At 35.9% G+C, this 21,519-nt stretch overlaps 2 protein-coding genes across 4 annotated transcripts in view; one reads left to right on the forward strand and one right to left on the reverse strand.

Moving 5' to 3' along the window:
- The first annotated feature begins 334 nt into the window (after window positions 1–334).
- Window positions 335–10,684, forward strand: LOC108363158 (transcription initiation factor TFIID subunit 4-like). The gene is given in 16 exon segments (XM_017616438.1): window positions 335–784; window positions 1,073–1,839; window positions 2,848–3,012; window positions 3,697–3,879; window positions 5,616–6,212; window positions 6,292–6,402; window positions 6,725–6,887; window positions 6,890–6,981; window positions 7,042–7,524; window positions 7,527–7,663; window positions 7,665–7,933; window positions 7,936–8,003; window positions 8,071–8,244; window positions 8,316–8,441; window positions 8,504–8,543; window positions 8,546–10,684. Coding segments are annotated over 16 exon segments (3,915 nt in total). The 5' UTR covers window positions 335–360; the 3' UTR covers window positions 8,662–10,684.
- Window positions 10,685–14,220: 3,536 nt separating this feature from the next.
- Window positions 14,221–21,519, reverse strand: part of LOC108363159 (carbohydrate sulfotransferase 9) — a 30,977-nt gene continuing 23,678 nt past the window's right edge. For all 3 annotated transcript variants that reach the window (XM_017616440.1, XM_017616439.1, XM_017616441.1), the window contains 5 exons: window positions 21,233–21,299; window positions 21,018–21,162; window positions 19,399–19,554; window positions 17,509–17,840; window positions 14,221–15,751 (listed from right to left, as the gene is read on the reverse strand). In XM_017616440.1, coding sequence (XP_017471929.1) covers window positions 15,682–15,751; window positions 17,509–17,840; window positions 19,399–19,554; window positions 21,018–21,162; window positions 21,233–21,299 — 770 coding nt within the window. In that variant the 3' untranslated portion in view covers window positions 14,221–15,681. The remainder of the gene's footprint in view (window positions 15,752–17,508; window positions 17,841–19,398; window positions 19,555–21,017; window positions 21,163–21,232; window positions 21,300–21,519) is intronic.

Here is a 21,519-nt window from a genome sequence, read left to right on the forward strand (position 1 = left end):
TTAAAATTAAAATAAAAAAATAATAAAAATACGATAGTGTCAAATCTTTCTCTCCCTCTTATTACTACACCTGGCATAATTTCACCATGGGGTAAAATTGTTATGTCACCTGCATTTTTTTTTATGTAATGAAAGTAGACATCGCTTTTGATGTTGATAACTTCAATAATTTTCGTTAATGTTAAGGATGTAAACAAGTCTGCAAGTCATCGTCGATCTTTTTATGATTTATGTGCTTTAAAATTACGATGTGGCAACACCATCACACGATTGACATTTTACATCGCTTATCTATTTTACAAGCTAATCTATTACGATATGAAATTTCGCCGTTTTTCCTTTTAATCGTTTTTCGAGAAAATGGCGGCGTCTTCTGCCAAATTTTTTGTACACCAAAATCAAAATAAAGCAAATTCTTCTAGTCCCCAAACTATTATCGCTAGCCAATACAAGGAAATTAATGAGGACGACGGAACTCAATACCCCGAATTCGAAACTAGGGATTTTGGAGGGGATTTTACGTATACAGATGGCGGAGATATAGTGAATGAAGAATATGATGATAAAATTGGTTATAAAAGCGTCAGTGACAGAAGGTCAGCAACAACTGTGGCCGCATTTGGTGGTGGAGAAGGCAATGAAGCCTTTGTTGACATTGAGGAGGTGATTTCCACAAAGACTGTAATCGTGAGCAGCAATTCTGGTAACGGCAGTTGTAGTGACAACAAACGTGATCCTCTGCAGCGCCATTTATCAAGTGCGAACTTCACAGCTGTACCTGAAGGTAGCAAACATAGCGAGTATATCGTGTTCGTTTTATGCTACATTCGCCTAGAGGGGGTTTTAAAAGTGCAGCATTTAGGCCTGGTCGGGCGGGTGACTGAATGAAAGTATGAAAATAACGAAAACAAGTAAAGATTGGGATGATTGTAGTAGGATCTGTCTAGATAGCAAGACTCTACTAGGTTCGTTAAATAATTCCTTTTGTGTTGTTAACCAAAAAAGCGAAATTTTCAGCAAATGCATATTATAATGAATAAATCGTAATAATTTGTCTTATATGTATTTCTAGAAATCAACAACAATTGGAGTGATATAAAAAATTCATCTGAGCAAACACTAAATATACCAAAGAAGTCTGAAAGCGACGACAATTGGGGTGAGGGGATCGGTACGAAGTTCGCATATCAATTACAAACACAAAACTTAGATCAACATACTTCGTGGACCCCCAACGAAGAAGCGTCTGGGCTGCAGCCTGTTGCGAAAACGTCGGATCAGCATAAAAATCTGTGTACCGATAAATCAGCGAATAAACTACCAACAAAAATACTCAACATACGAGCGCCGTCATCGTCATTGGCGTTAACGTCGTTGTCGTCACCGGCATCGTCGTTTGCAAACTTCGCCATGAATTCCAGCCAACCAACGCAAGCGCCGGGCAATCGCATAACCTTTACAAGTCAAACTCTTCCTAACGGCACTATAAATATTGGAGGAGCCGCTGGTCATCCCGCAGGCTCAACAATTATATCGACCTCCCAATTGCCCAATACGACCACAATTAAGACAATAACGTCAAGTGGAGCAGGAGGCGGTCAACAGCACCATTCTCTGCCGCAGCAAGTACAGGTACAACATCATCAAGTGCTTCAAACTGGCGGACAACCAGGTGTGGCGGGTCAACCGTCGCAGCAACAGCACAATGCAGCTAGCCAGTCAGTAGGTGCAACACAGACGCAAACCTTAGTAATAAAATCAAACAATGCGGTATCATTGCCAGCGGGTCTGGTTTCAAGTGCACCAGGAATAGTTACAATGACCAAAACAATCAATCAGGTACGGCGACCCGATGTGGCGCCCATACCGAGCCAGGAGAGAACTGCTATTATTTATAATGTCACTAGGGCAGTCAGTAGATGTTCAGTGCTCGGTGCTGCTAAGTTATATTATTTCTGTCGAGGCGCCCTAACATTTTATTGTAGATATGTATTGTATGTATTTCTAATGAGCAGTAGAATACTTATGGGTATTTTGTACCTTGTGTGTTTTATGATTATTTGATGAGCGCTTCGGTCCTTCAAAGTATCACAAAAAAAAATAAAATGGCGATCAGCATGAGTATGCGCTACGTAAAATTCAATTCACATTGATTATCTGAATGGAGAAATTGTTGCATTCAATTTATGCTTGACCAAAGTTTATTTCTGAATGTTTTTTTTTTATTTATTGTGACAGCAAATTTATTTCGAATTTAGTAGATAGTTTTTTTCATTTGTCCACATTTATTCTAAATTTTGAATGCAGCTCAAAAAGGAAGTTAATTGTGCTCTTTTTCGTTTATAGCTTGTGAAGGGCTTGTTAAAATTTATCTGTCCGCGAGAAAGTTGCTGATGAGAATCAATAGCATGCTTTATTACATAATCTCAATTTAAGTATTTACAATAGTATACCCATTTATTAAAACTTTACACTTGTTCCTGATATATCTAAGTAAGCATACATACATACATGACATTTATAAGCTTTTAGCATCTTGCTTTTGGTGAATCTGTGTGACTGGTGAACCGATTCTTCTTACCAACGTTGTCCTGCTAGACGCTTCGTAATAGAAATTCGATAAAAGAGAAGAAATATTTATTTTAAAGCGCTTTTAATTTGATTACAATTTTATTGGTTCCAGAAGACTTTTGCACTTCTGACTTTTTTCTAAAGCTAAACTTTCTTTAAAAAAAACTGGTGAAGTGCATATAACTCTTGCATGCTGTAGTAGTGTAATGCAATTTTTTTAGTTTATCTTCCGCTCTTGCCTCACTTTACTTAAACAGTTCTTTTTTTACCATATAGGGAAACCAGCAACCATTGCTGAATTCCATGATTCCCGCGAGTGTAGTGGTGGGCATGCGTCCACCCAATGCACAACAACAACAGAAGAATGTCCAGGGCAACACATTGGGACGTGTAGTAATTGGCGGTCCACACATGGTTGGGGCAAGGCCCCAAAATCCGGCGGTAAGATTTATTTATACATCAAACATTTCACACATACATACATACATATGTATTTATTACTTTGTTTTGTATTACGTAGTTAACCATTCATTAGTTTAAGCTAGTAAGCGTTCACTCATTAAAACACTTTTCCGTACATACATACATACATACATACAGTCAGTCAATAAAGTTTAGGTACAGCGATTTTTTTACAATACGGGCAACTATTTTTTAAATATTTTATTTTTCGCAAAAAAAATTTCAAACATTATTTTATATGGAGAAAAGGAGCGACACCTTCAACAAAAAAAAAATTGCTAAAAGTCAATGGTAAGTCCTAACTACCTCAAACTTGAACTTTGTTATACTAAAATTGAAAGGGCTAAAAAACTGCGTACTCAACTTTTGTCTAAAGAGTGGAAATAAAAATTCTAAAATTTCGATGAAAATTGCAGAATTTTCTTTACTTTTGCATAAGGTTTTTAGCTCTGATTTTTGCGGTTTTTGTTGTAGAATCAACCATATTTTTAAAAACAATAACCGAAAAATAAAATATTTAAAAAATAGTTGCCGGTATTGCAAAAAAATTCACTGTACCTAAACTTTATTGACTGACTGTATGCATTAATATATTTTACGTAGAGAATCATTTCCTGAATCCTATAGTTAATAACACTCTTTAATATATTTGTCCATTCGTAGATAACACTCAGCACACTAGCACCTGGACAAACGCCTGCACTCATTTTGAAAACCGAAAATGGATATCAATTGCTGCGCGTTGGCACGGCCACCTCGGGCCCGGTGACACCAACCATTGGCGGCAGTGGCGGCACTAACTCCACCAACCCGGCACAAATTCGTTTACAAACTGTACCAGCTGCTGTAAGTAGATTCACAGGGCCTCCTATAGCACTTCGTAAAACGATTGTAAGATCATCCACCTCCACAAGTACCACTACTACCACCCACCACCACCAACATCATCAACAACAGCAGCAAGCAAAACAGCACCAACAACAGGCAACAGTGACGAAACAGATAAAACAAAATGTAATTTACGTGAATTTTACGATCACAGCGTATAAGATCGTTTTCAGTTTGGAAATCCTAATGGTTTCATTTCGTGTTCGTGGCTCTTTGGCTGGCGTGGTCAAACATCGTCTGTCGAAGGGCTGGGCGCACACTCTATTATTCCTATTATATGCTTTTTTTGCGATAGTAAATTCGTCTAATTGAATATTTCTTAATTTTTCCAGCGACTTCGTTTGTTAAATTTCTTATTGGTTATATAACGAAACGTTACACGCATTCGTACTATGGACTGTTTAGTTTGTGTCATTTTGTATTGTCCTTAAAATTTTAGCATACAACTTTATTCAAACGTAGGAAATACCGTTTTCTCTTGCCTTATTCTTAATACTACAATGCAATTTATTTAATTTGTGTTTATCGTAATCGTGATATCAAAATGATATGACTCAATGTATGACATATTCAAATTTAGATCACGATTTACGAGAATCGCAGTCAAATATAAGAAATTTAATTTTATTTCTGATCATTTGCATGCATGAAATTACTATCTAATTCTCGTTCGAAGCATCGTGCTATTGAAATAGCTAGTTATTGTGAGGGTAAATAAGTACATATGTGATTTAAAATATTCATGAAGGATTATCGAATACGAATATTGGGATATTAACAAAATACAAAATGTGCTCGTTGCTTTCCCACCTCAGTCGGACTATCGCTTTAGCAGCTTTCCGAAAGAACTCCTTGTGGAATTTGTATGCTGTTACAATAACAAATGAGCGATAAAAATAAGTAATTGATAAGGTTAAATCAGATTTTCTTTGTTGGCGAAGAAAAATCTAACATCGAAATCAAAATCCCGTTGATGCCACCCATTAAACTTATTTCGATTTCCTTCGTGTATGATTTACCTCCACGCGTGTAGATATGTATGTACATACATTTACTTCCTCCAATTTGAATTCACAGTTACAGTTTAAATTTTAGAAGTTTCCGTTGTGATAGCGCATAAGAAAATACATATATTTATCTGCTTATCGATGTGGATTACTTTCTTAAATATTGCAATTTTACTCCTTTCTACGTATGGACATATTTAGGTCATTCGTTATTTACATTCTTCTACATACATATATTTAGTTACATTTTGTTGATTTACTGTTTCTTCCTGCCAATGCCTTGGTAAATATCTACGGCACTTTAATTTTTGCAAACGTATTTGTATTGAATTGTGCAATTTGCTTGATTAATTATGTAATTTATGCAATTAAAGTTTTATTTTATTATATTCGCCTATTATTTGCGGTAATATTGCTGTTGTGTAAACATATTTGCTACTTGCCCAGTATAAATAAATTTGACGTACATAGTTGGAACTTAAATCTTAATTTGCTTTGAGTTATAAGTTAATTGCAAAAATTCAGTGAAACAACTAAACATTAAGTATTCGTATACTTGACTGTTGGCTTTGCTTTTTTTTCCTTTGTGATTTCATTCATTTCTTTCACCTTTGTTTAAGTTGCGTATTTTTTCATGATTTGCGTAGACCAATTAAATTAATTGATTTATTTTTGGTGCGTCTGCAGTCGATGGCAGTGTCCTCGTCCACATCCAATAATATTGTTGTGAACTCCGTTGCATCGAATACTGCCGGCCCACATCATTCATACACGTCCCAAGCGAATATAACATTGCAGCAGCCTCAGCATCATCAGACCACACTGCAACATCAACAACAGCAATCGCATCTGCAATCGCAACACCACCAACAAATCCACCAGCAGACGCAACATTTGCTCCCTCAGCCCCAGATAACCCAAATACAAACAATTCCAGCACAACATTCAGCCGGTGCGACCGCCTCTACGGGCACTTCGAACACAACGACAATGAGTAACAACCACAGCGCGGTGGTGTCCACGGCAAGTGCCGGCACAACGACGGGGACACCAACTATGGCGACAACGCAAAGCGCTGCGCAAGGAAATACCAAAGAGAAATGTCGAAAGTTCTTGGCTAACTTAATTGATTTGGCAACGCGCGAACCCAAGCCGGTGGAAAAGAATGTGCGTAACCTTATCCAAGAGTTGGTAAATGCGAACGTTGAGCCAGAGGAGTTTTGCGATCGGCTGGAACGACTGTTAAATGCCAGTCCACAACCTTGTCTAATTGGATTTTTGAAGGTTAGTAGTAGAGATTACACCATAGCGATTTTATATTCGAGTTGAAATTACAATGGAATATTTTCTCATTTGCTTACAGAAAAGTTTACCGCTGCTGCGTCAGGCGCTTTTTACTAGGGAACTTGTAATTGAAGGCATTAAGCCCCCACCGCAACATGTAGCCGGTTTGACTACCTTACAACAGTTTCCGGTAAGTAATCAATTTGGAATAGATGTTTTTGAAGTTAAACTTCTTTAGCGACAACAACAACAATCAAACAATTATTACGGAAAATACCATATTATTGTATGAAATCAGTTTTTGTATTATGAACTTTTGTGAATGTCGATTCATAATATGAAATAACAGAAGGCAAGGGTTTATCTTGTATCGTTTGAATTCATAATATGAGGGTTAGCTTGTACAGCTAATGTATAGAGAGAAGCTTCAGTTTCCTAGTGTAGCTAGCGCACTCCCTATTTACATTTATATTTTATTTTGCCTTTTTTCATTTTGTATTTATTTATTACAGAAAATTCAGGCGCAAATACGCCCCATTAGTCAAAATCAAACGACTACCATCGGACAGACGCAAGTGAGAATGATTTCGCCTGGTGGCCCAGGTGGTCCCCGACCTATTGGACATACGACGATCACAAAGCAGCAGGGTGGAATTCGTATACAAGGTCCCACCAGCGGCCTCGACTTGTCAATGCCCAAATCCGAGGACCCATTCCAGCGTCCATACATCAGTCAAATGCGCAACTCCCTACTGCGCCGAACCAAGCGGTGAGTTAATAGAAAGACATTTGACTGCTGAATTGGTTTGAAGCAATTGTTTATCCACAGAATATTGTACATATAAGAGCTCCAACAGTAACACAAATTAGCCGACCCGCAACGGTTCAAATACGTACTGCAAAGGGCAAAAATGCACCACCAGGCATTACGCACGTCAAAGTTGGACAGACCCAAATCAAGGCGATCTCCTCGCCTGTACCATCGCTTGTCACGTCAAGTCAGCCGCCCTCACTCGCAGCTATTTCCAACAGCTTACCACCCTCGTCAACACCATCGCTATCTGCGGTATCCACAATTCTATCCACCATCAATTCTGTGGCGACATATTCGCACGCAGGCAGTGGGACATCGTTGCCAACTCCATCATTGCCCACCGTACAACTGCCCCCCGCCTTAATGAATAGCAGTAGCAGCCATCTGCACAATAACGCAGCGTTAGCAGGCATAGGAGAGAGCCTAAGAATCATTGACCACAAAGTGGACTTGAACATCGTGAAACAAGAGAAAATTGCACCTGCCACACCATCAGCGACTGCCACAGCAAACAAGCAACGACAAAATCTGGTGCTTCATCGGCCAGCAAAGCATCAAGCAAAAAGAAAAAAGAACAACTGGATAAAGAAAAAGAAGACAAAGCGAATGCTTCGGGCGCTGCCGCAACAGCGCGTCTTCTTCTACCAACAGCCCTCTATATCTATGTCTTCTTCATTATACGGGGACGACGATATAAACGATGTCGCTGCCATGGGTGGTGTCAATTTGGCCGAGGAATCACAGCGCATTCTGGGCTGCACTGAAAATATCGGCACCCAGATCCGTTCGTGCAAGGACGAAGTATTTCTGCATCTGCCTGCGCTGCAGGCGCGTATACGCGCGATGGTAATGGAGCGAGGTCTGGAAGAACCATCACAAGATGTGGCAGTGTTGATATCACATGCGTGCCAGAACGTCTGAAAAATATCGTGGAAAAATTGGCTGTGATAGCAGAGCATCGAATTGACGTTATTAAGGTGCCAGACAAGCTTATACATTGAAACATTTGTAGATTGTTAAATATAACACAATTTAAAATTCTAGCTGGACCCACGATACGAAGTCACAAAAGATGTACGTGGTCAAATAAAATTTTTAGAGGAATTGGATAAAGCGGAACAAAAACGTCATGAGGAAATGGAAAGAGAAATGCTATTGCGCGCTGCCAAGTCTCGATCGAAAATTGAGGATCCCGAGCAGGCGAAAATGAAAGCGAGGGTAATTTATCGAAGTGTTTTACATTTATGTAAACAATGAAAATTCGGATGTTTTTGTTTGTTGAATTGCAGGCGAAAGAAATGCAGCGTGCCGAAATGGAAGAACTGCGGCAGCGAGACGCCAATATGACTGCGTTGCAAGCTATTGGACCACGGAAAAAAATCAAGCTAGATGGCGACGCAATAGGTACAGGGGCGGTACGTATAACAACCTGTTTACCACATCTTAATTGCTGTTATAAATAAAATAACTCTTACAGAATTCTAGCGCCGGCGGTGCATTAGGCGCATCGAGTGTACCAGCGTGCCGCTAAGACCACGGATTAAACGCGTTAATCTCCGGGACATGCTCTTCTTCATGGAACAGGAGCGCGACACATGCAGAAGCCAAATGTTATATAAGGCATATCTTAAGTGATCGACTTCGTACAACTGCTAAGAACACCTACATATATAATATGAACTTTCTAAATTGGTGAACATTTCGTCGATAAAATCACTTCATCCCCTTATTTTGTAATTTTCTATGTAAAGTACTTTTATTTGTTTCGCTGTAGCTCTCCTCCAGCAACATATAATGTAATCACATTTTGATTGCAAAGTGAAATGAATGCAACTTTTGCGGGTTTTTAATCTCAAAGCTTCTTGTATAAATATGTTTATCTTTATGACAATTATGCTTTGCCGCTACTGCGGTTGACGACAAAGTGCTTTATTAGTTGCAGAAAATGTATAAAGCTTACTTCAAGTTGCAATTAGGCTGACAGCGGGAAAATATTTCTAGTTAGTTTGGATGGATTATTGCAATATTAGTAAGAGCCACACTAATAAACATATTCTACTTTTGATTCTAATATTTTAACTCCATTTAACAACATAATTTCTTATTTTTATTATTGATTTATTTAATAAAAATAAAATTTGCAACTCATACTTGAAATGGAATTTCAAAAATTAATTCACTAGCCAAGAGTCGAATGAGAATATGAAAACAAAAAGAAATGACGAAAGCAGTTATTTTAAGCAATGCGTGCTTTAAATTTCTTACTTACTTGCTCGATTGCTTCAAACACTGCTTTGTCTAAGTATGCAAGTTGTATTAAAAGCAGGTATATTACAAGTTGGCATGATGATATTGCGTTGTTTAACATAAAAACTATATATAAAAATATGGCCTTATACATTTAGGTTAATATCACGCAAATTTTGTACATTTTCTTTATTCCGATTAAATGTCGTTTTCTACTATTTTACCTAAAACATCTTGTTAATCACAGGAACAAACATTAAAGTAAACCCATATTTTTAAATGTATAAATTTTCATGTAGAAACTAAATACTGAATTAGGAGTTGGGTTAAGCGAGCATTTGCTGATGGGTGTTTTGTGTGTACGTGTAAGCAGAAGCGCTGCTCTTACGGTTTTCCAGCAGATATAGCGAATGCCACAAACAGTTTATGCAGCAAAGCAACATGAATGTAGAACAAAAAAAAATATGGCGTGTTGGTCCAGAAAAGGAGGGCTTGCGATTTCCTTAATATACCTGCATAAGTTTACATTTTTGTTGCTAGCATATTTTTTGTTGTTTTAAGTAAAAAAATCACTAAACATTCGTGTTGTTTTGTTCCACTGCACAACACACCAGATGGTTCAATTCAGTTTCAAGAGGTTCAAAACCAATATTAACCTTTAAGCGCGGTCTAGAATTAAGTAGAATATTCATAGAAATTTGTATATTTGTAAGACTTTACGGCCACGGCATGAGTGGACAATATGTCCTTTGACGCCCACAAAAAAAAATATTCATAAAAAATTAAGTATTAAGGTTTATTCATACAAAATACACTTTAGAATTTTAGATTAAGCGAAAACTCTAACCGATAAAACAAACTGCATATACATACACATATTAATAGAGGTGGAAACAATAGAAAAATATAGTAACAAACCGCTTATTATAGTCTTATTTGCAAAGACATTAATAAATTTTAACATGGACACCCAAGAATAGTAAATACATAAAACAAACCAACACCAACCAATCAAAGGACCAACAATTCATTCGTAATTAATGGTGTGCAAAACGGAAAAACAAAATAAAAAATAAATAAAAAAATGATTGCAACTATGGTTAGAAATTCTACTAAAATCGTAGTTATATTACAACCTATGTATGTAAATGTTCGTAAATTAAGTTAACTTTTATTATTTTGTAATACGAAAAGTAATACTTGCAGTTTAAAAAAAGTATCAAGTTCTTTTATAAAATGTATAAAGTTGAGTAACCAAATCGGCAAATAACGAAAATGAAAATAAAAATGGAAATACAAGTTAAACAAACAAAATTTTAATGCTGGCTAAAACTTAGTTTTAACTATTGTATATTACAATGAAATTGTGTAGTTATAAATGAATAAATTAAAGTAATTTATATAAAACAAACCGGAAGTATAAACAAAAACCACAAAGCAAAACAAAACAAATCCATGAAATAGAATCAAGCAGAACCTGGAAAAAACAGTGTAATCGTTGGTATACTACAGTTGCTTATCAAACAAAATAAAATTATCAAAAAGCAATGCCAAGCTTGAGTAGCGTCAGTTGTGTACCCCAGCAAATACCAACAATGGCGTTAAAACCAATGCGAAAAGCAACGTTTGCTAAAGGATTTTTCAAATACAAAACGATGACCACAAAATACAAGTTGAAGTAGGTAAAAATGAATTTGAATAAAAGTGTTTAAAATAAAACAGCCGATACTTATTATTGCAACTTTAATTAGTCGTCTTTATCTAAAATTGTTTTTTTTTTTTTTTTTATTCAATTAATTTCATTTTCCAGTGCGCCAATGGTATTTCATTTGTCCCACAGAGTTTTTTTTCCTTTTCTGACAGGTGAATAGCAGAGGAGGAGAACTGTTACTTCAACTCCGGCGAAGCGAGAAGACAGTGGAAATATCCTTCGTTTATCGCGCCTCGTCAGACCCGGAGCGATGCGCGAGCTATTTTCCTGACAATTTATATTGCGTCCTTGGGTGATTAAGGCCAAGCGGCGTGTGATCAGAAGGTTGTGCGAACAAATCAGTGCCATCGGGAAGGCAAAAGCCTTCTAAGATATTGGCACCTCAAAAATTGCGCATTAAAAGTGGTTATATTGATTTTGATTTGCTGCTAACGTATAAGGGATTGTCAAAATGTATCTAACCGAAAGCATAATATAGGCAGAGTCATCCAAATTTTCACGGATAACGTGATCTTTCAGAAAAAATAACTGCCGCATTTTGTAATCGAATAATAGTCGTTTATCTACTACCAGACGACACTCGCAATAGGGGTGAGTATCTTCGAGGTCAAAGCTCGAAGTTAAGAAGAATTAAAAAGGGTATCTCAAGCAAGGTGTAATTGACAACTCAGTGTGGCCCTCTTTTAAGGTACTTTCAAGGCACGATGCAGAAAGGAAGGTCGATTTGGCAGCATCCATCCATTCGCTGACGTCGCACAATACTTTTATTGACATTCACTGTTGCCAACTTGGTGCTTTTCGCACCAAATTTAGTGGGTATTCAAAACGCGAAAATTTTTGAGTTTGGTGCTTGGTGAGTTTTTGGTGCTTTTGTTTATAGTTTGAAGACACCAAATGGAAGTAAAATTTATAGCAATCGTAGGTGTGGTAAGCAACTTTACAAAAATTTAAACAAAATCATGGCACAGTGACAATCATAAGCGACAACAAAATATGTGGCAGCACCGTCAATCATGCCAGAACAAATCGACCGTCGTGCAAGAAACATTGATTTTTATTAATTTGAATCGGCATCCTTACAGTAAGATTATGTATGCATATTAAGTCCATAAAATACACCAATAAAAATTTTGGTGCTTTTTCAAATTCAAAACTCGGCAATACTGCCTTTTGTTCGATGCTTCCTCTTATTCTGTTCGAGTTCGTCTTACTCTCTCATTCTGGTATTTGTATTCTATCATTTTTGGTTCCCAGGTTGAGTCTCAGTGCCTTTATCTATATCCTTTTCTCTATTTTTATCTGTCTTCCTCTATCTTCAACACTACTTTTGTCGCTGTTGGCACGATCTCTGAGAACAAAATCATGGAGCTGTTTATAGTTTTAATATATTTCTAATAGATTTGGATCACAAAATTTCTTAAATATATTGTAAGTCAAAATATATTCGAAAGACTGCATTTAAACTCTCTTAAACGTTATCTGCTCCTTGCCAGTTTTCTAAGCTCTCATCCTCTGACGAATCGTTCAACCAGAACTCCGTTGTACTAATTAAAATTTTTATAAACTCGCTTTCTTTTTATTTCATTTTAATTTGCACAAATTTACATATGTATAAGCACACTATTTAATTTGCTCGATTTGTACACAGCTGTGAAAAATATACTATTGTGAACAACCGAAACGAGCGAAATTCACAATAGCCGCTATTCTTCATCGTATGAGCGTCATAATACCAAATGAAAATTCGTTCGATCAGCACTTTCGACCACAGTCGAAGATCAAATGCAATTCATAATAGGGGCCAGTATGCTTATCATTTTCTTCATCCACATATTCTCCTTCACCTTTGCCCTTAGTCCCCTTTCAGACACGTCAAGTCTTGCTTTTAAGTCTGCTCGTTCGTTGGCGAAGGAGGTGAGAAAAGAGGGAAAGAGTACAGGCACCTCCGTACCGTCAATTCGTTTCAAGTTTTCTTGTCTCTTTTGATCTTTTCGTTGCTTCCCATTTGAAGAACCAAGGACTTGAATTCAATTAAAGTTGACGCGTGTGAAAGCAAATAGAAAACACAAAAGAGAATGCGAAAAAAATTGCTTTCAAGACTTGACGTGTCTGAAAGAGGACTTATATAGGCTGCGTTTCTTTATACATTCCGGATAATCCCATTTCACAGCCGGAATAAACAGAATGCCTTTGAAATATCCGTTAACATATCATCAGGAACGTTCTAAAGAATAAGTAAACAAAAAAGTTTATTCCAAACGTTCAGAATGAATAAAGAAATGCAGCCATAAGTAAAGTGTTTAAATTCACCTTTATCTTCATTTTTGCATTTATCTTTGATTTTGTTTTTATTTTTACCTTTGTCTTTATGCTTTTTTATCTATTTACGTACTCACCTCATTCTACATTGGTCTCTTTTTATTTATATTTTTTTTATTTAGCGCTAAAAAAGTTTCCCTTCAAAAAAAATTATTATTTTTTCGAGTTGTAATGAAACAAATAATTTTTAAGCAAAAAAACCGACTTCAATTTTCATATAAAAATTTAGGAGTACCGTTAATTATTCCACGATCCAATGATCGGTTCCAAAGCAGATTAGTATGGGACCACCTCTGAGACACTACCTTTCTGAATTTTCGAAATCGGTTGACGTGGTCCAAAGTTATGCGGTAACATACATACATAAAAAATATATATATATTCCGACGAATTGATAACCTGCTCCTTTTTTTTAAGTCGGTTAAAAATGAGTAATTTCGGTACTTTTTCGCCTAAATAAAGGTTTTCATAAGGTTGAAATTGTTCAAATACTTGATTTATTTTTTATTGTACTTGTTTCTCCATTTACTCAAATATATGCAAGAAGAGTGCTTACGCGTTTTTTTTTTTCTGGCGAGAGAAGGAAGTGACACTAAAAACAACTGGTGAGATTTGCTCATATACACAGATTACGGTTAGAAATAATAGGGCTGTTCAGGATGTTGTGGAAATGGTCCTGGATTTGCAGTTGGAATCTTATTTGCAAATTGTATGCTTGCTGCCATGGCAACCGTGTACATTTTATTGTTGTGAATTTACAAATGCAACGATTATGGAAATGCATATGCATATGCTCAAGATCCTGAACAGCCCTAATGATTTTTAGAAAAAGCTATTCTTAAGTACATACTTATATAACAAGGTGACGTGCATACTTACCAGCTACGTATTCTATTGTTGAGATAAACTTCAAATTTCAAATTTGTTTATAAATAATTTCAATTTGTTTTATTATTTATCAACTTCCTTCTAAATAGGAATAACAAAATTGACCAATTCAGCTCAACAATTTACGTTGGATAATTTGTTTTGTTTGGTTTGCTTTATTATTTGTGTATGTATGTATGTATGTATCTATGTATTGTATTTTACCTACAACACAATCCATTAATTTAAATAATGCAAAGTAGTTTTACTTTCCTAGACAGTGGCAATTATTACTTCTTTCTATTAATCAAATACATATGTATGTCGCTACCTTGGGACTCCTAAATATATATAATTTTATTGAAAATTAATTTAAAAAAAATGCAGTGAAACCTACAAAACTTATTCGAGTAACATCACTTGACAATATTTTCTTGTGTGATTTTCTATTATAGCTTTTCTATGATTGCAAGGCTGATTCGAAAGGAAACCAGGCGCCTAGAAGTATGCTTATTACATTTAAAAGGCTGCCTAAAGCATGCAATAATCATTTTCCATATTTTCTAAAGCATATTTTAAGCCGCGCCATTTCATCTGGAACTCCAACTCCACCAACTAAATTTCCACTACATTCCAAGCTGTCATCTTCGCACACATGCCTTCAATGGTATGGTTATATGCTCGCTGAATCGAACCAGTGCTCAGTAATCGGTTATTTTATTTTGTTATTTTAATTTATTTACTTTAATTATTTAGCAAAAATCTAAAGCTTAGCACTACTACCAATGTAATTTAACTACGCGTACGGCGTTAAAATTTATCAGCTAGTTTACGTCGCTAAATTATTGTACAGTGTCTTTTCAAAATGCTCAAATTACCCTCAAATACTACTGCCTACTTCAACTTAACGAGCCAGTGCTTATGTATGTGTATGTATTTTATGCGTCACTTCTTGTTAGTGCTCTAGCTACATAGAAGTTGCTCGACGCTGCGCGGTCCAGCCATGAAAACGTGCGTGTCTAAAAGAGCTTAGTGAATATGCAACCAATTAGTTGGATATGCAAGGTTGCCGACAAAGTGGCAAGCATAATTTCCATATTACGTATAAAAATCAATTAAATATTTTACATTCATATTTTTGGTTGAATTTCACGCCAACCATTTGGAACTTATTGAATTTCATCACTTTCAGTCCACTTCTAACCTTTCACTTTATTTTCCTATTCGAGCTTTTTGGTTCATTAGCGTTTACTTATTTATGTTTATGTTTATATTGTATGTAAGTAAGTAGTATAGTTTGTATATGTATGTATGTACGTATGTTAATTCATATGTATGTTTCGTCGGTGTACATATATGTATATGTATGTATGTTTGTAGATTTGTGTGCATAAGTATATATTCGTGTGCTTCGTTGTTGCTGAGAGGAGTGCGGCTGCGTTGCGAAGCGCCTAAAATGCTGCTACGGCTGTTGCTACTTTCTCCGTCCATCGTGTTGGGCTACTTTCTTTTCAGGTGCCGTTTTCTTGTACCAAATTAAAATACGATGACGCGCTATAGTTGAATAATTCAAAGTCATACCTGGCAATAAAAAGGCGACAGAAAGTGCATAAATTAAAATTATTGATCGTAAGAATGCATAGCTGTAGTATGATTATAGGCGGTGCGGCCGTTGGTTGGTTTAGCTATTATTTACCATGGCATTATTAAATATTATATAAGAACAAACGCAGTACACCAAAAAAAAAAAATATATACAAGACAAACAAGGAATATGAAATATCTGAGGTGTGAACGAATGGTGTGCCCGGCTGCAAATGCTGCATGTTTTTCGACACATAGCGATTATGTTTAACCAATTTTGGAGCATTACATTCCAAATTCATCATGGATTCAAAAATACAACATTTTTGTCTACATACATGTACATATGTAGCTATATTCGCTCGGAAAAAAAAACAAAACTCACCTAGTATATATTGACAGATATGTATGTATGTATGTCAGTAGTCATTCGGTGGGTGTTGCTATTACGTGGGAATTACGCTATAAGATTTCTAGATAGATTTTTTTTTTATTTAGCAATATGTAAAACTATTTTGTTTATGGCACGTTTAGTAGCAAAGGGAATTATTTCAAAATATGTATAATCAAAGTTTCAACAATCACTTGGTATAAAAAAAAACAGATGGAAAGATATACATATATCCTCGAAAGTTTGGGTAGTTTAGTAATTTGTAGTAATCGATAGCGTAAATTTTCCAGTTAATTTTCTGTGTTATTAAACGGCCGATATGGTATACATACTTATATTATTTTTGTTAAGATTCCTTCAAAGTAGGTGTGTGCCGGGGGTATCCGGTAGATATCCGGCATCCGGCTTATCCGGCCGTTTTCTGTAATCCGACTATCCGACCGGATATAGGCTAAAATCCGGTCGGATTTCCGGATTGCGATTATAGAAGATTCAATTTAAAAATCTAGTTCCGAATTTTTTTAATTTCATAATCAAATTTATGAGTATCTAATTAGTAAATAGAGTTAAAAAATTATATATTTTTTATTATCAAAAAAAAAAAAACGAAGCATGTCTGCATCACCGGTAAACAATATTAAGAGCAGCAGTCTACCGGATATCCGAATCCGGCTCTTATATATTACAGGATATCCGGAATCCGGTTATCCGGCCAAACCCCTATCCGGCACATCCCTACATCAAAGCAAACTAATAACAGCCTGATTTCCACATTATAATAAATCTCACCGCAATGACTGCTGTCATAACTGCGGCGCCAAAAAATATGCCGTGAAAACTTGATTGTACAAACAAGAATATTACACATTTTATGCACTTCCAAGCTATATTTAGCAGCGTACTTTTAGGCAAAGATGTTATGATAGCACTTATTTCGGCAAGTTGCGCGATCTCGTAAGAATAGAGTTCTAATTTAAAGCTTCCTCCCAACGCTCCCTAACCACGCATCCCTCCCTGCAAACCAAAGTTCCCGAAATCTTAACGAGATCTTTAGGAGTATCTCATTTCTGTAATGATTTTTCTACGAAGCTTCAAAGAAACTTCTGTATGGAAAATAAAGAAAAATTCTGAAAAAATTCTTTACATAGCAGCATTGCTTCACCGATTTTCTTCCGAAATTTTGTAAAAGAATCGAAGTGTTTACAGTTTACTTCATTTTGGAAAATTCGGAAAAAATTTGAATGAGATCTTTACGAATTCTTTCAAATTTCTCTACAATTCAGAATACTCTGGCAAAATGGTTTGCAGGATTTTCACATATTTTTTTGTTGTTTGATTCTTTTGCGACAAATATTTTACTCACTTGTAGTATTGATAAAGTCCATGCATTTCTTTATGCGTCAACTTAGAGTAGAATGATTGCAGCAACTCTTGCGTATTCTTGCCTTTGCCCGCATTACGCCACTCGGGCGCTATGACGCGCGTCAAGCCAGTCTTGTGTATGAGATATAATTGATCTTCGTCGAGTGTGTCGAATTTCATAATCACATCAAAATTGATGACACATGGCGTGCAAAACATTGTCGACGATACAAAATGCATATCCATTTGGACATTGCCATGCTTTATCTGATCCAAGAGCCAACGCACGAACTCTGGGAATGTTGGATATTTGGGCGAATTCATATCCAAACTCTGTAAAACATGAAAAAGCGTTTTTTTTTATTGCTTTATAAAAATTTATGTAACAAAAAGGTCAAAAGGAAGCGCATAGAAAACTTAAATGTACACACACATTTATGTACATTAGGTCGCATCACTTGTCATACAAAAAAAAAAAACTCGGAGCAGGTTTTCCATCGAAATTATAAAAAAATATTTTAATATTTTCGTCATAATATTTTTTATGCACATTTTTAAGCTTCAACTCTGCTAACATCTGAGGTAATTCTTTGCAAAAAATATTTTTAAGAACAAATTTTATTCATAACAAGAAAAGAAGTCTAAGTTCGGGCGGGCCGAACATTAAATATCCGGCGCAAGTATTAAATATAGTTTTTTCACCTTTCCGAAAACAACAGCTACATGATAACCAACGTTCAGAACGTTCAGTTAGACATAATGGCAGAAGTTTCAAGGATTTTTTAAATTTACCGTTATAAGAAAAGTGGGCGTAATTTTAGTCCGATTTCAATAATTTTCAAAGTTTTGCTTTTATTTGGCAAGCGAAATAATCGTCCCAAGTTTGGTACAAATTGATCGAACGGTTACCGAGATACACATACTTGGTCATAATTGGGCGGTGCCTCGCCCATTTTCCAAAATTTTACCATAAACGTGTTGTTTGTTAAAGAGTTATTGTAAACATCAATTTTGAATCAAGTAGCTTCAGCAGTTACTAATTTATTGAAGATTTCGTATTTCTCTAAACTACCGTTATATGGGATAAAGGCGTGGTTATTGTCCGATTTTAAAAATTTTCAGCCGTTTGGTATGTTGTACCAAGGTTAACAACTGCGCCAAGTTTGGGAGAAATTGGTGTAGCGGTTACCAAGATATACACATGTAACCATAAGTGGGCGTGGCTACGCCCATTTTTCCAAAAATTTATTGTATTCTTATTTTTCGTCTAATAATCATTGTGAATATCAATTTTCAGTGAATAAGCATCAGTAAATACTAAAATATTGCAGTTTTCGTATTTCTGAAATCTACCGTTATATGGGAAGTGGGCGTGGTTACGGTCCGATTTCGCCCAATACCAACCTACCATGGGTAAAGTGCAATCAGTATACCAAATTTCGTTGATATATCTCAATTTTGTTCCAGTTATCGTGTACACGGGCGAACGGACGTACGACAGACAGACATGGCTTTATCGAATTCTCTTTTCATTCTGATCATTTATGTATAAATTTGTCTATATCTATCTCGATTCGTTTTGTCTATTACAAACAACCGTTATATGAACAAAGTTATAATACCCTTGTGCACAAGTGCGCCCGGCTATAAAAACAGGATTTTTTTTAGGTCTTATCAAATCGGTCCGGTCCGACTCACTTAAATCTTAATACTTTTCCGAAATATTTCGGCATAAACCTTTAAATATAATACATTTTATAATTTCACTGGAAAACCGTAACTTTTTTTTTGGTGAGGCACCCTAATGTAGATATGTGAATTTGTTTGCATATTGCCACATTTTCTTATTGGCACACGCGTGCCTATTTATGTTTTGTAGCGCGCTACTCACTTTGCTGCGATATTTGCGTACAATGCGCCGCCCCAACTTGTCGTGATAGGAGTGTGGCAGGGCAAATACCAGCTTATCACGATATGCACTTAATAGCCTCTCGAATGGATGGCGCGCTATCATGAATGTAATCGAATCATTTTGTGCTTCTCGCAGCTGTAAACAACAAAAATCAAATGACAATAACAATAACAAGACATTAGTGAAGCAAATAAAATATATTCTATATAGGAAACATATGTATGTATGTATGTATGTATCTATTTGTAAGTGAGTGAATTGTTGTCCCAGTGTAATTTATTATAAAGCAACGTTATTTAACCGAACGACTGTCGTTTACTTGTGTACCGAAAGGATACAGCAAAGTAGAGAGTGCTTTGAAGTAGTACCTCAAACAGGGCGAAAATATGTACATAGTAAGGAGCTGCTCATAGCAATGAATATGCGGCGTAAAGGCGATGNGTAATCGAATCATTTTGTGCTTCTCGCAGCTGTAAACAACAAAAATCAAATGACAATAACAATAACAAGGCATTAGTGAAGCAAATAAAATATACTCCATATAGGAAACATATGTATGTATGTATGTATGTATCTATTTGTAAGTGAGTGAATTGTTGTCCCAAGTAATTTATTATAAAGCAACGTTATTTAACTGAACGACTGTCGTTTACTTGTGTACCGAAAGGATACAGCAAAGTAGAAAGTGCTTTGAAGTAGTGCCTCAAACAAGGCGAAAATATTTATGTGCATAGTAAGGAGCTGCTCATAGCAATGAATATGCGGCGTAAAGGCGGTTCTTTTGACAACAAATGTTTTCACGTAAATGTTGAATGGTATATCAGTATTAGTGTTGCCACAGTAACTTTTTATTTGTTACCAAATCACCAGGACGTAAGTTACGAAATTCAACAAGAAATAACCAAACGTTTTTTTTGTGCAGAACTATGCACAAATAAGTACAACCGAAGACACTGGGTCGCTATCAGATATCGTAGGATAAGACATCATAAAATTAAAATCCTACATGAAGCTTTCAGTCAGTCAACACTTTTCATGCTTTCAGCAATAATTTTCATATCGGCTTGAGCGCCGAAAGCCACAACAACACCAGAAAAGCTTGGTGTGGATTTCAAACTAAAGTGTGGTTGAAGAAATGAATTTATCTACTGTTCGTCGTCCTCAAAAACTGGGGCTATCTTATGGCAAATTATCGTATAGTTTGCACTTGGATATACACATCCACCCGTATAAGGCTAAAATCACAAAACAAGTGAGGGCATCTGATCAATCCTAGAGTCGTGGATATGCTTTATTGCAACAGAGAATTATCACTTGTTAACAGTTAGAGATCATACCATTCTAGTAGCCAACGAACGTTGGGTTGGAATACATTTACACCCAGGAGTGAGTACCTGGTCTTTCTATCCACATCGCTGCTCTCAAGTTTAAACAGAAAATAAATGTCTTTGCTGTATTGACCCATGTGAGCAAAGAATCTACTCTGCTTAAAAAACATGCAACACTGACTCGAAAAAATTTACCAAACTGAAAAATAAATTACGAAATTTGATAAAGGAAGAAAAAAATTACCAAACCGGCAACGCTGATCAGTATACCTTTTCAATAGAAACGCGCGGATAACGTTCCCTTGCCAAATTCAGGAACACTTCTTTGGTTCGTTGTAGGAAATCTGGCGAGTAACCGGCTAATACATTAAAATTGAACATCCATGATGAGGAGGCAGCTTTGAACACATTGCACCTGCAAAGAATTTGATATAATTTCATTAGAAACGAATGTATGTATGTATGTAACCAAAAAAAAAACCAACCATATAATGTGATATTTTTTATTGACTAAAAACTCCCAAGCGTTGGGCTTGTGCCATGTGTCGTTACCTTTGAAAGAAAAACAAAAAAAAAACGAAATTTTGCATTAATCTGAGAGTTTTTCTACAATGTGCCTCTATAAATACTATATAACATATAAATATGTAATTTAATTACTAACGATAATTTCTAACTTTGCCCTATTTCAGCAGAAATTTGCATTGCCTTTTAATTTTGTTTGTTGTTCAGGTACAAAAAAAAAACAAGAAGTGTTACTCGTTACTCATTT

This window comes from Rhagoletis zephyria, unplaced genomic scaffold (genome assembly GCF_001687245.7).
Source record: "Rhagoletis zephyria isolate East Lansing unplaced genomic scaffold, Rhagoletis_zephyria_1.1 Rzeph_scaffold_01204, whole genome shotgun sequence".
Taxonomy (NCBI): Eukaryota; Metazoa; Arthropoda; class Insecta; order Diptera; family Tephritidae; genus Rhagoletis; species Rhagoletis zephyria.